The sequence below is a fragment of the Anolis sagrei genome, chromosome 1 (assembly GCF_037176765.1).
Source record: "Anolis sagrei isolate rAnoSag1 chromosome 1, rAnoSag1.mat, whole genome shotgun sequence".
In the NCBI taxonomy this organism is placed as follows: Eukaryota; Metazoa; Chordata; class Lepidosauria; order Squamata; family Dactyloidae; genus Anolis; species Anolis sagrei.
Genome location: NC_090021.1, coordinates 31,393,066 through 31,407,567, shown reverse-complemented (window position 1 = coordinate 31,407,567; position 14,502 = coordinate 31,393,066). Strand labels below are relative to the sequence as shown.

Here is a 14,502-nt window from a genome sequence, read left to right as displayed (position 1 = left end):
GAGACATCAAAGTGGGTTAAAACACTGAGATGGAGCCAGCTGCCATTATCCCCTCCAAAAAACAGGATTTTGTTTTCCTTGGCTAACTGTACTTCGAAATTCAGAAAAGTGCAAGTGTTAAAGTATAACTGTTTCACTTAACATACTAGTTCAGGACTTGCAAATAAGATGGGTTTGCAATAAATTCTGAACCAAATAAGATCCCTTTCCCACTTCACCACACCTTTGGAATAGCCAATTAAATGCAAGATTTAAGTCAAAGTAATGATTGCTTCTCTTAGTGAGAAATCTGACTCAGAAAGTGCAGGCCTTCAAAGTCAGTCAGAGAAGCCAGAAACTGCAACATTAGATAAGGAGTCAGGTAGAGAATTAAATGATACAGAAGGCTCCCAGGAAAAAAACACCTGGAGATACAGAAATAAACAAAAGTCTTCATTTACAGATCAGAGCAGAAAATAGGCATCGCAGGTCAGAGTGATTACGTGGGAAAGTTGGGGAGATAATTCATGGGAGATGAAATGCTTTCATGGGTGGCTATTCATTGGCAAGTTGTTTACTCAAGAGTTAGTTCAGGCACTGTAGTGTCTGAGTGAGAAGCTAGGGCTGAGTTCTCTGGTTCTTGTTTCAAGTCAAGCCTTTGGTTTTGGGATTCAAGTATATTGGAAGTTTCTATGTTCCTGCTTTTGTATTCATGAACAGGTTTTACTAAGTATACCTTTTGCTTGTGGTCTCTTGTGATTTTTGGCTATTCCTGGACTGTGTTACTTTTAAATCTGTATGAGACATTTGGATTCCTGTTGGATTATCACTTATTATTAAACCTTTTTGGATATACATCTTCTTTCTTTATTCCTAATGTTGCCTACACTTCTGGTGTGTTTTTACAATAAACTGTTTGCTTATATTCTGGACTCATGTGTGGTGCTGTGGTCATCAGTGTTTCCAGGCCTGGGGTGCAACAGGGTTCTCCATGGGAGCAACTTGGTTGGGACTACCTTCCTCTTTAGTTTTTGGAATGCTAAATCTTACACAGTGTTCATAAATAACACATTGCAAGTAAATGTATCACTTTTGAGGATAAGTGCATAATGGATTTTTTTCTCAAAGAGAAAAAGAGTAAGAACAGATCATGAATTTATTTTTCACAGAATAATAAAAACAGGAGTGCAGCAGTGAATTTTGAAGGGCAGGCTCTCGTCACTGCAACAATGCTGAGTAAAGTCAAAAATTGAAAGTGGCTATGTTTATGCAAAAGTAGGGTATTTTGCCTAGCTGTATGTGGTAATTGTTGGATTTTTTTTACAAATTGCTCACATATGTTAGTGGAAACAGTAGGTGAATCTACACTCTAGTATTAATGGAGTTTGACTCCATGTTAACTGCCATGACTCAATGCTACGGAATCATGGCAGCTGTAGTTTTACAAGATCTTGAGCCCTCTCTGTCAATTAGTTCTGCTGCCTCGCCAAACTACAACTCCTAGGATTCCATAGCATTGAGTCATGGTAGTTAAGGTCAGGTCAAACTGCGCTAATTCTAAAGTGTAGATGCATCCAGTGTTGTTTTCCGGGCATAAAAGTTATCCAAAATTATTTTTCAAAACCATTATTATAAGGCATCTATCAGACTATTTATTACTATATATTTGTATCCTATCTTCGCTCCCAGGAGTTGTTCATTTTTTCCATTAACGGGCACACTCCAGAGCTGGAAACAGGGTCCTCTTGTCATTAATACACCACACCTTGGTTTAGGAAAAATACAATTATTTTATTGAATGATGAATATAAAATAGATTGAAGTCCAAAGGTAAAAAAGCCAAAATGAAACAGTAAACAGCAATGTCCAGAAAGCTTGCAGAAAAGCCAAAGCAGTAATGCCCAAACACCTCTCAATAGAAATCCATGAACAGATTAGCCCCAGCTAATTCTCACTTGAAGCCAGAAATTCCCTTAGAGACCAGACCACTGGAAACTGGAAAACCCAGGACATTTGAACTTGATATTAAGATGGCCAAAGGCCTTGCAAAACTACAATTCCCAGGATCTGACAGCATTGAGCTATGGCAGCCAGTGGTGCCAAACTGAATTATTTCTACCCTGTAGAAATGGATATATTTTGGGAAGCACCCTTGTATCTCTCAAGATATCATAGGAGAGAATACAGTCCTTCAAATAACCTGGACCAAAGCTTTGTAAGGCCCAGCCATCTTCTGCCTATTTGAGCATATGCATATTAAGAATGCATATGGGGGAACATTAAAGTACATTAAAGTAATCATAATCAAACACAATGCGTGCCCTGTCATTCTGTAAAGCAAGGATGACAACTGAAACAGATACCACAAGTGTCCCTCTCATCTAATACTTAGTATTACTGATACCAACATGAATATATAGATACGTACCTAAGGTCCAATAGGTTGCTGCTTCCAGAAGTGAAGGGCTACTGCATATTGCATGTATATACATAAGGTGAATCATCAACTCTGCCAGGCACCACCAGATCAAAATACGAATGGTGCCACGGATGAAAACACAGAGATTAGACTTCAGTCTGCAGGAACCGTGTTTATTCATCTGTATTAGGAATGAATACATAAATACAAATTAATTCTGTATAGAAATGCTTGTGCAGAAACAGAATGGAATTAACCTTGCATTAAAAAAAATTAAACCTTTCAAAAGAGATGTCTGGAAAGCAAAGTCATAACACTGAATACATTGCATTGGCTTATGTTGTTGGGTTTTTGTAATGTCAAGGCCAACCGGCCGAGAAATTGTATTATGTACATGTCAAGTATCCATTGTTAAAGTGAAGGCCATTTCTGAACTGAAGACAGTAATGTTTAACAATGTAATGAAAAGATTTCTGCAAGGAAAGCCACACAGAGACTTGTGTGGAATAGTTACACGTGTGATATTTGATGCTTATCAACACACTACAGTATTTATTATACATGTTAGCGGTATCCTATGTAGAATATTACACTTGGAACAATATTATTACATCTAACAATCAGTTCCATCATGGGAGGGGGGGCGGGATAGGTAATTTATGGTGACTCCATTAATTCTTTAAGTGGTTTCACCTCTCATTAAAATATTAAGTATATCATCTGGTACGTTCTGGCAGTCTCCCATCCAAGTACTAACCAGGGCTAACTCTGCTTACCTCTCATAACTGGAAAGGATCTATTGCCTTTAGGATGTTTACACGTTTACATGTTTTTAGTCAAGAGCTGAATTGGATTGTATTGATGTATAAATTGTGTTTTAATGTTTTCATGCTTTTAATTGTATATTGTTAACTGTTATTTTATGCTGTAAACCGCGTTGAGTCGCCGGCCAGGCTGAGAAACGGCGGTATATAAGTATTTAAATAAATAAATAAATAAATACACCCTGCTAGGGAAATTTCCATAGGGTAATTTTAAAATAAAATTTAAAAATATTGATGTTTTAAAACAAACAAAAGAAAAACCACAAACATGTCTGCCTGACTTCATACATAGAGATTAAACTGGCACATAAAATATCTGCTCTTAGTTCTTTGAAATATATGTGTTTGTGTGTGTATATATGTGTATGCTTTTAGGACGATGACTTAAATTGGCAACTGTTTGGCTGTTAGAATGTTTTTATACTGTTTTTATTTAAATTGTATATTTATGCTCTTGATTGTGGGCACCATGGTGTGCCGGTTGTTGGCTGCCGTGAGTCCCTCAGCGGAGGTCGAGATAGGACAGGATACAAAATCCGAAATAAATAAATAAATGTGTGTGTATATAAATACACACACACATACTCACACACTCACACATACACACATGCTCAGGTGGGGTGTTTTTTATTGTGGCAGAAGCGACTTGAGAGAATTGGCTGTCTACAGAGATGTTGCCAAGGTGACACTTGTGGGAGGCTTCTCTAATATCACCGCATGGGAAGCTGGAGCTGACAGACAGGAGCTCACCTTCATGTCAGCAGTTCAGCCGGCACAAAGGTTTGACCCATTGCGCCACCGCAGCTCCTTACTCCAGTCATAAGACAGACAATTAGATATGTGTGTGTGTGTGTATATGTGTGCCTTCCTACTCAGATAATAAGATAAATAATAATGTTAACAACAACAACAACAACACTTTTAGAATGTATTACCCATCTCTCCTTTTGGCTCAAGGTGTGGCGCAACATATTTAAATAATCTATAATATCACATATTAAAACAGAGTTAAAATGCAACCATAAAAGCATATATTAAGACACACATTCAGGGAGCACGTGGTTCAGCAGAAGAGGTTAGGCCAGTAGAAGACCTCTTATAGTCCATTCTCAGACTGGTTCTTGTAGCCTGAGTACTAATAATGAGCCTGGACTCCTTTTAATACTCCAGTTTCAAGAGTCAGTCTGAAAATCCACTACTGTCAAGAGCCAGTCTACTATTACTCAATGTGATGACATGATGTGGTATTGAGCAATAGTATCAATCCAAGGATTTCCCACCTAGTAAAAGTTCAAAAATCACATTATATTTGTCATTAAGTCTCATTATGGTGTTTTGTCTTTATATCACAAACTAAAAATGTGTATTGAAATATTAGTATGAGGATTAATAAATTATAGTTATTTAAAAACTGGGTTGCCTGAGAGGATGCCTGTCACAGATGTGGGCAAAATGTCAGGAGAGAATGCTTCTGGAACATGGCCATGCAGCCTGGAAAACTCACAGAAACCCAGTGATTCCGGCCATGAAAGCCTTCGACAAAATATTTAAAAACTGATTTTATTTCTTTGTATGTGGTTGATGGAGAGAGGCGTTGCTTTATCTTGACGATCCACAATGTATCCAATTTTTGCCTCAGTGGTCTGCAGACTCTTAAAGGTTGGGAACCACTGGAGTAGATAGAGAGATAGACAGACAAACAGATAAACAGCTCTATATTATCTATCTATCTGTCTGTCTGTCTATCTATCTATCTATCTATCTTATTACATGTATTCAAAACAGCAGTAAAGCCCAGCTTTTTTGGGAAGATGTATACATATGATTTTTATGAATTTTAAGATAGGAATTCATTGCTTTTAATATGTATTAGTTTCATTCACTCTTTTCTCTGATGTTAAGTTTTTGAACTGTTGTCATGTTTTCATCTCATTCTCCACCTTGATTCACGTGGAGAGACAGGTAAAAATTGTTGTTGCCATCCATTCCTTATTCTATAGCTAATCTCCTCTCTGTTGTTGTCTGTACAGAATTCAGGCATAGTTACCCAGTTTCATAAATTGTATTGCTGTAGAAATAATAATCTATTCTAGCACCCTTTTCACTTGTTAAAAATTAACATTTTTTAAAGGGTTTTTTAAAAGATTACCAATTACAAATCTGTCATATAAAGTGTTTTGGTGCTTCTTTTATTGGGCCAGCTCACCTCACCATTTGACTTGTCAAAAGCTAACATCTTGCTTAACCGAAGTTACAAAGAAATGAACAATAAAGAGCTTAAAAGATTTATACTTTTGTAACATTTTCCTTTTATCCCTCTCTCTAATGTCTACTCACATCCAGAAGAGAGACACTTCTGTTAGCAGGCTGAATCACTCTGTAAAATTTCCCTGAATCCATAATAACCAGTAAGAAATCGTTTCAAAAGAGGGATGGATGTTGGATTAGAATAGTCTCAGCCTTCAGACTTTATCACCTGTAGGGATAATTGTTCCTGGAAAAGCTTTTTGTTCTCTGACTTATCAGGGAAAACATAATAAGGTAAAAATTTCTGAGTGAATCAAGGCAATTAATGCAAGAGGAATATGTTTGTTTCCCTTCACCTTTTACATACAGGGATTTGAATATCAAAGCAAAAGAAGAATTGTTGCAATAGCTAAAAATTTTAGGTGTTTTGAAACATAACATTGTGCCATAATTGTTGCCTGGGTAGGAAATTATCACCAACCCAAAAATACATTTAAAAGAATATTTTCAGCAGAACCTCAACTGTGTACTAAGTTCATTTTTATTGTTATTATTCAGCATTTTAAGAGTTCAAATAGCCATAAATAAAATAGTATCTTCACTCAATAGAATTCAAGAGATATTAAATTATTTTTATCTCATATTTCCCCTGATACAAGGACTCAACAAATTTATTTAAGACAACAGACTCTGAAATACAGCTTTGGAAAAAATGGGAAGGGACCAGTTTGTTTAAAACTATGGCACCCTGCACAGGTATTAAAACCATGATCCAAAGGAGTGCTTGCAATATAATTCTCTGGTCAGATCCCAACTTTGAATAAGGGTGCATCTAGACCTGGCATGAGCAAACTTGGGCCCTCCAGGTGTTTTGGACTTCAACTCCCACAATTCCTAACAGCTGATTTTGAAGTCCAAAACACCTGGAGGGCCCAAGTTTGCCCATGCCTGACTTAGAGCTATAAGGATATCCAACATGGTCACTGTGCTAGCACAAATGGCATCCACTACTAAAAGCAGGAATTGAACAACCCCTTCTACTTCTTACCTGACCTGCTTTGAAAGGTTGGGAAATTCTCCAGAGCCTTTTTTTATATTTATTTACTATATTTGTATATTTGCACTTGTATTACATGTTTGCCTCCAACTTCACCCCAAACAATCTTCTGTTTGGCATCCTCACAACCACTGAGGATGCCTGCCATAGATGTGGGAGAAACATCAGGAGAGAATGCTTCTGGAACATGGCCATAAAGCCCGGAAAACTCACAGCAACCCAGTCTTCTTTTTGTTATCTTCTTCCATACCCAAGTATCATGTTATTCCCAATACCCGTCCAATAAAAATGGCTTTTGCGAGATTCACATGACATTAATGGATGCTTTCAAGTTAGTAAAAATACCTTAGCATGAAAAGCTAGCATTTTCTCTTTTTTTCTTGTGTGATACACTAATGATTATCATTAGTTTATCCTCATTCTAGCAAAAGGCCTGACCCTTAATGCATTCCATAATCTCTCCCTCCCAACCTCCTTGCTTTAAAATTCATCACAAATTCACAGATGGCACATACAATTTTTTTTTTGAAAACGTTAGTTAGCACAAAAAGGAAAACACATTTGTTGATATATCTGCAATTTTACCCAGATTCTCAAAAGATAGGAGGATTTCATGCTAATCCATAAATTCCAAACAGATATTGAAGATCCATCTATCTATTCTTGATTTGCTATTGCATCCCAGCTTGATAGACAAGATGCAAAAAAGAGCAATTCATTATCTCCTTATGCCAAGATCTCTTAACTCCTCCGTTATACAGGATGTTGACCATAAAATTGTACACATTTAGCAATTTGTTCTGTCTAGGAATCTCTGGCTCTCCCAGTATGACACACAGGAAGAATGAGAGATTCCTAGAGATAACATATTCATCCAACCCATAATCAAATCAAAGTGAAATCCACAAATGTGAATGGCCAACTTTATCAGCATTAGGGATTTTTGTTCTCCATGCTTGAATGTAGTTTCCAGGAATTACATTGCTTTTACAAATGAATATGTTCATATGCTCCATCCATTCCACTTTCAATTATGCTGCATCATTTCTTTCATTTTTACTTGTTTATTTACTTACTCTTTGTTAGCATGGTACTGTTACTCTCACTGAACACACAGATAAATGCTATCTGGTTCACTCAAGGAGCAAAGTCAAATACAATGGAACCTCTACTTAAGAGCACCCCAACATAAGAAGGTTTTGAGTTAAGAACTGTCACTTGGCCTGAGCAGCATTTTGAGTTAAGAGCTAGCAAAAGAGGGAGAGCTAGCACGAGTACAGAACTTTAAGGCTTCAAGGGAGCAGCCTCCATCCCTTGTGCTTCTGTCTGCTTTGGGAAACTGCTGTCTGCTTTGCTCTTGTCCATTTTGAGGAACTTTGGGTTAGTTGATTTTGGGTGGTTTTATTCCTGGTATGTTTGGCTTCATGAAGAGAGAGAGGGAGAGCGAGGGAGAGAGTGCAAAAGAGGGAGGGAGACTGGAATGAGTGCAAAATGAAGAAAATGATGCTTCTGCCACTTCACTTTCTGCTTCCTTTGCCACAATTTTGTGCTTCTACCATTTTAAAGTTGATATTTCTTTTTATTGTTCTATGTCAATGTGCATTTATACATTGTTTGTTATTTATAAAGTACATTTTCATATTTAAAAACACAACAAAAGGGGGGAGGGGTGTTTGGAGGGCCAGAATGGATTAATAACATTTCAATGGGGGGAAAATCACTTTGAGATAAGAGCAATTTGAATTAAGAACTCAGTCACAGAACAAACTAAACTTTTAAGTCAAAATATCACTATACTGAAAATTGGAAAAAATTCAAAAGATGCTAGAAAACGATCCTTTACTAAAGCTTTCTTCCAATGACAACTTTCCAATACAATCCTCTCTTCCTTGTGCACTCATCCTAATTCTTTCTCTCTTCCGCACAGACACACACACTCACATACACACTATTCTACCCCAGCATTTTGGTCTGTTGCTTGTAGATAGGAAAAGAGATTTAAAGATGGCCTCAAAGCCAACCTTAAAAACTCTGGCATAGACACTGAGAACTGGGAAGCCCTGGCCCTTGAGAGCTCCAGCTGGATGTCAGCTGTGACCAGCAGTGCTGCAGAATTTGAGGAGGCACAAGTGGAGGGTGAAAGAGAGAAACGTGCCAGGAGGAAGGCGCGTCAAGCCAACCCCGACCGGGACCGCCTTCCACCTGGAAACCAATGCCCACACTGCGGAAGAAGATGCAGAGCAAAAATAGGGCTCCACAGCCACATGCGGACCCACAAGGAAACCCATAATGGAAGACCATCTTACTCGTCCAACGAGGGATCATCTAAGTAAGTAAGTTGTAGATAGACAGTTTTATTCGTAGGTTCTGCTGCGTTTTATGAATTTTACATTTTATCAGAAGGGGTTTATGTATCTTTATTGTTTTTAGTTTGTTTTTTATATTGTTTTATATGCTTGTGCACTGCTGTCTTCAGTGCAGCACTTCATAGTGCTTCTGTGAGCCGCCCTGAATCCCTTTGGGGAGATGGTGGCAGGGTACAAATAAAATAATAATAATAATAATAATTATTATTATTATTATTATTATCACAATATCTTTTCCTTGTTCCTGTAGGAAACTGAAACCAGTTTTTCAATTGGGTAGAACAGAGGGAGGCAGAAAAAGCAGATTTCCTTTTTTAAAAAATTAAATCTCCAGTAAACCTGAATCTTTAGCTTCACTTTTTAATGTGTCTCCTGCTCTTCTTTCTTGCCTTCCCTACCTTTCTGTCTTCCTGGCTGTTGCCTGTATTCCTTGTCTTCTGTTTTTCACTTGCTGTGCAACAACTCCCTGCCAGGAAAAGGAAGGGGTGACCGCTCCCTCCTCCATGACTAAAAACACGCCTTCAGATTTGTTACCTTCTATTGCAAAACTTCACTGCTATTGGAAAAAGTAATTTGTTACTGACTATTTATTTATTACTATTTATTTACCACACTTTTATCCCGCCATTTTGAGCCTGAAGGTGACTCAGGGCAGCATACAGATTGACAACAAGTAATGCTGAACACACATCATTTAAAACAGGTTAAATCACATAATAAAATTCATATAAAAACAATTTAAAACTATAAAAATCAATGACTTCCTCATTTAAATCCATGTCCATTTGCATCGTTAAGCTGCTCCATATTCATTCACAATATTGATTTTATCTGGTTACAATGAGGTTCCAAAAGCTTGCTCGAAGAGGCAGGTTTTTACTCTTTCCCTAAAGGTCAGGAGGGAGGGGGCCGAACTAATATCCCCAGGAAGGGAGTTCCACAGCCAATGGGTCACCACTGAGAAGGCCCTGTCCCTCATCCCCGCCAAGCACACCTGTGAGGCAGGTGAGATCGAGAGCAGGGCCTCCCCAGATGATCTTAAATTCCTGGAAGGTTCGTAAGGGGAGACACAGTCATATAGGTAAATTGGCCAGAACTGTTTACTTCCATTTCCATTTCTCCCTACCTCAATTTTATTTCATTTTTTCTTAGTGTTTTCAAGCCTGGTGTGACCTACCCTCCAATATTTAACATATCAGAACTGGAACACACATAGCCAAGTAAACACAGAGTGTGGTCAAGATGAGATGGATTATTTAAAGAGGAAGAATAGAGATATGAGATTTCAGATGGATATGGGGTGATAAGGCTGAAAAGGCTGAAAAGTGAGACGCTGGAAGAAGACTTCCTTGTCAAATTAGGACAGTTGGAAATATGATGTGGTCTGAAAGAAGTTATGAGGATAGAAATTGCACCTCTAGCCCTATCAAAGTTGCCACCCTCATTTTATACCCTCCTTTTCTGAAGTAATCCACATATTTTTGCAGCAATTTTAGAGAGGAGAGTGGAATCTTTTTTCACTTGAGATGAAGAAACACCTCATTCCACTCACTTCCAATTTCTTTATTTTATCACCCCATACCCATCTGAAATCTCATATCTCTTTTCAGTGCTGGGAAATGATTGCGTAGATGATTGGCTTATTCTCTGAAAGAATGGAAGATTACTTAATAACTCTTATTACATCTTTCAGTGAGCTTGCCGGATGCTTTCACTATACTATTCTGACTCATCTTTAATGACATCTCACTAACTCTAAAGAAACTACAATTCTTCAAAGTACTTGCTGGGGGCAGGGTGGCGGGGGGAGAAGATGGAAATGTTTCAGATGCTGCCAATTCAGTTATGATGCATGCTACTCAGACTGCAATAAGCAATGTTGATACATCTGCTTCCTGTTCTGAACCCAGTAAGAAAATAAAATATTCATTTAAGGTACATCAACCGCCCACTAAGATATTCAGGACTACTGAGCTCTTAACTTTACGGGAAAGTGGATATCAGTGCTTCACTAAGTCTTAGTTTCATGATGCCACACCTATTCTAACATAATTCCACTGGTTGCCAGTTAGTTTATGGGCAAAGTACAAAATGTTGTTCTCGGCAGTGGGCAGGGGAGGCATTCACACAATTAAAACTTGTGTGCCAGCTGCACCCGTACCTTGAGAAGTTAGACTTGACCATGGTAGTCCATCCTCTGGTTATATCCTGTATAGACTACTGTAACACACTCTACGTGGGTTGCCTTTAAAGACTGTTCAGAAGCTTCAAATGGGTCAACGGGCGGCAGCCAGACTGCTCACTGGAGAGGCGGTCAGGAAGCATATAACTCTCCAGTTACACCAGCTCCACTGGCTGCCGGTTTGCTACCAAGCACAATTCAAAGTGCTGGCTTTAGCCTATAAAGCCTTAAACAGTTCTGGCTCAGCTTACTTGTCCGAACGTATCTCTCCCTATGAACGATTTTGGAGGGTAAGATTGTTCATAGGGAGAGGAATGTTCAATTCAGGACTGTTCTTGAAAATGCAAAATGTATAAGCAAGCAAGGGGAGATTAAACTTTCCTTGCATTTTAACAACAAAAATCTAAAATCGCACATTAAAAGAAAGAAAACTACTGTAAAGTCAAGAGAATCTAGACATGACATGACATGACTAAACAATAAAATAACTACACAAAACAGAAGGACCTTCTGGAGTCTGAAAATCTCTCATATAAGAATTGCTGTTTCACTGCAAATTAATACAGAAGCAGGAAAACTGGAAGCAGTCCAGACTACACTCAAACTGAATCAACAAACAGAGGAAGATTGTTGTTTGTTCCTAGCATATGGCATTTTTTCTTACCAGGAAACACAGTAAGATATTAAAACAAGCAAAACTCCAAATGGGAGACAGGAGGAGAAAGGATAAAATCCAAACAATAAAACTAAAAGGTAGATATAATAAATAATAGTATGAAAAATATACAGAAGACAGAATAACCAAAAACCTCAATGCAATGAAGGTTGAATGATAACCAATATGTAACAGATTATACTGTAGAAATACTATTGAACTTCATAACACAAAGCACCAAGCAATATATAAAGGAGAAGGACAACTTAATCCAAAGAACACAGACCAGCTAAAACATCCAAATGTTGGTCCTTCCAAGTATTTTGGAGTCCAGCTTGCAGAAATCCCAGCTGCCTGGCCAATAACCAGGGACACTAGTACTGAAGCCAAAACAACTGTAGGATGAATGTTTGAGAATCACTGCTAACATCCCAAATCTGATACCCATACTAACAAAAACATGCCACTTTCTATTTTCCTTACTTTATATCCTGCTGTGCTCTGAGTTTTGCATTATCCTTCATTTGTAAAGCATACGTTTCCCCTTTAGTCAAATTAAAATATAATCGATGAGAATTATAAAGAGGTGAACGTGCTTAACAGCTAGGCAGAACCCATTTCAGAGCAGTGATAGGGCTAAATCAAAATAATTTCCTTTCACTCATGAAATTCAGAAGTATAATAATCCCATAAGGTTTCAGCAGCCAGTCTAGTTGGCATCTTTTAAAGTTTCTGAACCAAAGAGTAGCCAGCTGGACCTAAATGAGTAAGTGTAGCAGAAGTTACCACAATGGTTGGGACTGGTAATGATTGTTTTTGCTTCAGGGGGAATGAAATAGCACAAATGCATTATGGTGCTTAAAATAGAGATTGCAGAGCAAGAGCTGGGAACTTCATTCTTTTGGGGCTACTTTGACCAACACATGATGCCAATCTGGCCAGCAAGGGGTCCAGTTCTCTATTTCCCTAAAGCCCTACTTTCTGAAGATCCTCCAATCTCTCTCTCTTTCTCACCCAGGAACAAAGATGAAGAGGAACACATTCCCTCATTGCTGTCAGTTAGAAGGACAACATAACAGCTTGGTTCTCTCTCCCACCCTTGATGCTGCTTGACTCTCAAATAGGAAGCTCAGCAGCATACAGTACAGTCCCGTCTTTTACTATCTTAGATTATAGATGACAGTGAAATGCTTCGCCTGCCTTGCCTTCTTTGCAAGATTGGAAGACATAGGGCAGGTGAAACAAGAGCTAAACATCAGTAGCAGATGTGTTTCTGTAGACAGCACGTGGATATGACTTGCTCCCTTGTCACCTTCCCCCACATGGTTGAAAATCCAAGCCAACACTGCAACCTGTGACCTCAGAAGGCAAAACCACTTCTATGACATCTAAGATGTGCCCATATTCATGAACATCACCCAGACCACAGAGTCTGGGAGATGAGGACTAGATACTAGGTTTCTACTGTTGTAAAGTGTGATGGTTGGAACTCCTAGATCTTAGAAGTTAAGAGGCTATATTTTCATTTTCTGAACTACTCAACTGGCCAACCTAGGCCCTGTCCTAAAATACCGTAGAAGGGTACTGTCCCTTTGAACAACTGTGTGTGTGAGAGCCTTCAAATTGTCTGTTGAGTAATGGTGACTCCATGAATTTCATAGTGTTTTCTTAGATGCCGAATATTCAAAGGAGGTTTTCCCAACTCCTTCCTCTGAAATATAGACTACAGTACCTAGCATTTGTTTGGAGTCTCCCACTGAAGTACCAACCAGGGCTGACACTGTTTAGCCTCAAAAGGGCTATCTGTAGGCCCTGGTAGACTCCTCCCTAAAAAATCTGAGCCAATGCATGACAAAACCTGGAAACTGCCCAAAACAGACCAAAGATCTGTATAATTTGAAGTAATATTTTCCTCCAAGTGTTGCCTCCCCTCTTTCAATGCTTTTTTGAAGACCTTTCAACATTTTTGGATGCCAGTGGCTCTAAGGATGGAGAGGAAGAGATGGGATTTTTTTCCCCTTGAACTTCTTTATTTTTTATTTTATTTTGAAGCATAGTGTCTGTGATAACACTCTGAAATATAAATTCTGCTGATAAAGATGACAGTTTTTTATCCAGAAGGTTCAGATTGCTTGATTACCAGGACTCATGGGAGCAGATGGTGGTCCCAAATCTTTCCTGGATTGTGAGGGTGGATATATCTATCTCAAATTCAAGCTGTGTATGTGGGTGGGCATCACACAAGTACATTGGCTCCTGTTGACTGGGGAAAAAAGATAAATTGAGGTTCAGGAAATGTTGCTTCCACTAGGAAATGAATATAGTTAAGTGCCTGAAAGTCTTTGCTGGGGAACTGAAAGAGAGATTGGTACTATTATTCTAAATGTCATTATGTCTCTTTTTAAAGACTGATTTATGATTAGCACAACCCTCCTTGGAAAAACCTATGGCCATATATAAAAATTTCTGGAAAAGCTGTTTTCATTATCAGGGTTTTTTTAACCATCACCACAACTGTAACATCATTCTTAGTTCCATATTTTAATATACCTGCAACAAGCCTCTTCTAACATACATGTGTGAGACCCTAGACATCACAGTAGGCTAATTCAGCAATTCAAACAACATGCAAGAAGAGAGCTGATCTTTAAAAAAAACTTCACAGGTATATGTAAATAATATAATTATGTGAGGACACTGATTATTAAGAAGGCAACAAAGTTAATTGTTGTTTTTCAGTCAGTCACTTCCGACTCTTCGTGACCTCATGGAC

At 38.3% G+C, this 14,502-nt stretch overlaps 1 protein-coding gene across 1 annotated transcript in view; it reads right to left on the bottom strand.

Moving 5' to 3' along the window:
- Positions 1–14,502, bottom strand: part of HHAT (hedgehog acyltransferase) — a 230,799-nt gene that overhangs the window by 176,068 nt on the left and 40,229 nt on the right. The window contains exon 7 of the mRNA XM_060754333.2: positions 2,408–2,579. Within this exon, the coding sequence (XP_060610316.2) occupies positions 2,408–2,579 (172 nt within the window). The remainder of the gene's footprint in view (positions 1–2,407; positions 2,580–14,502) is intronic.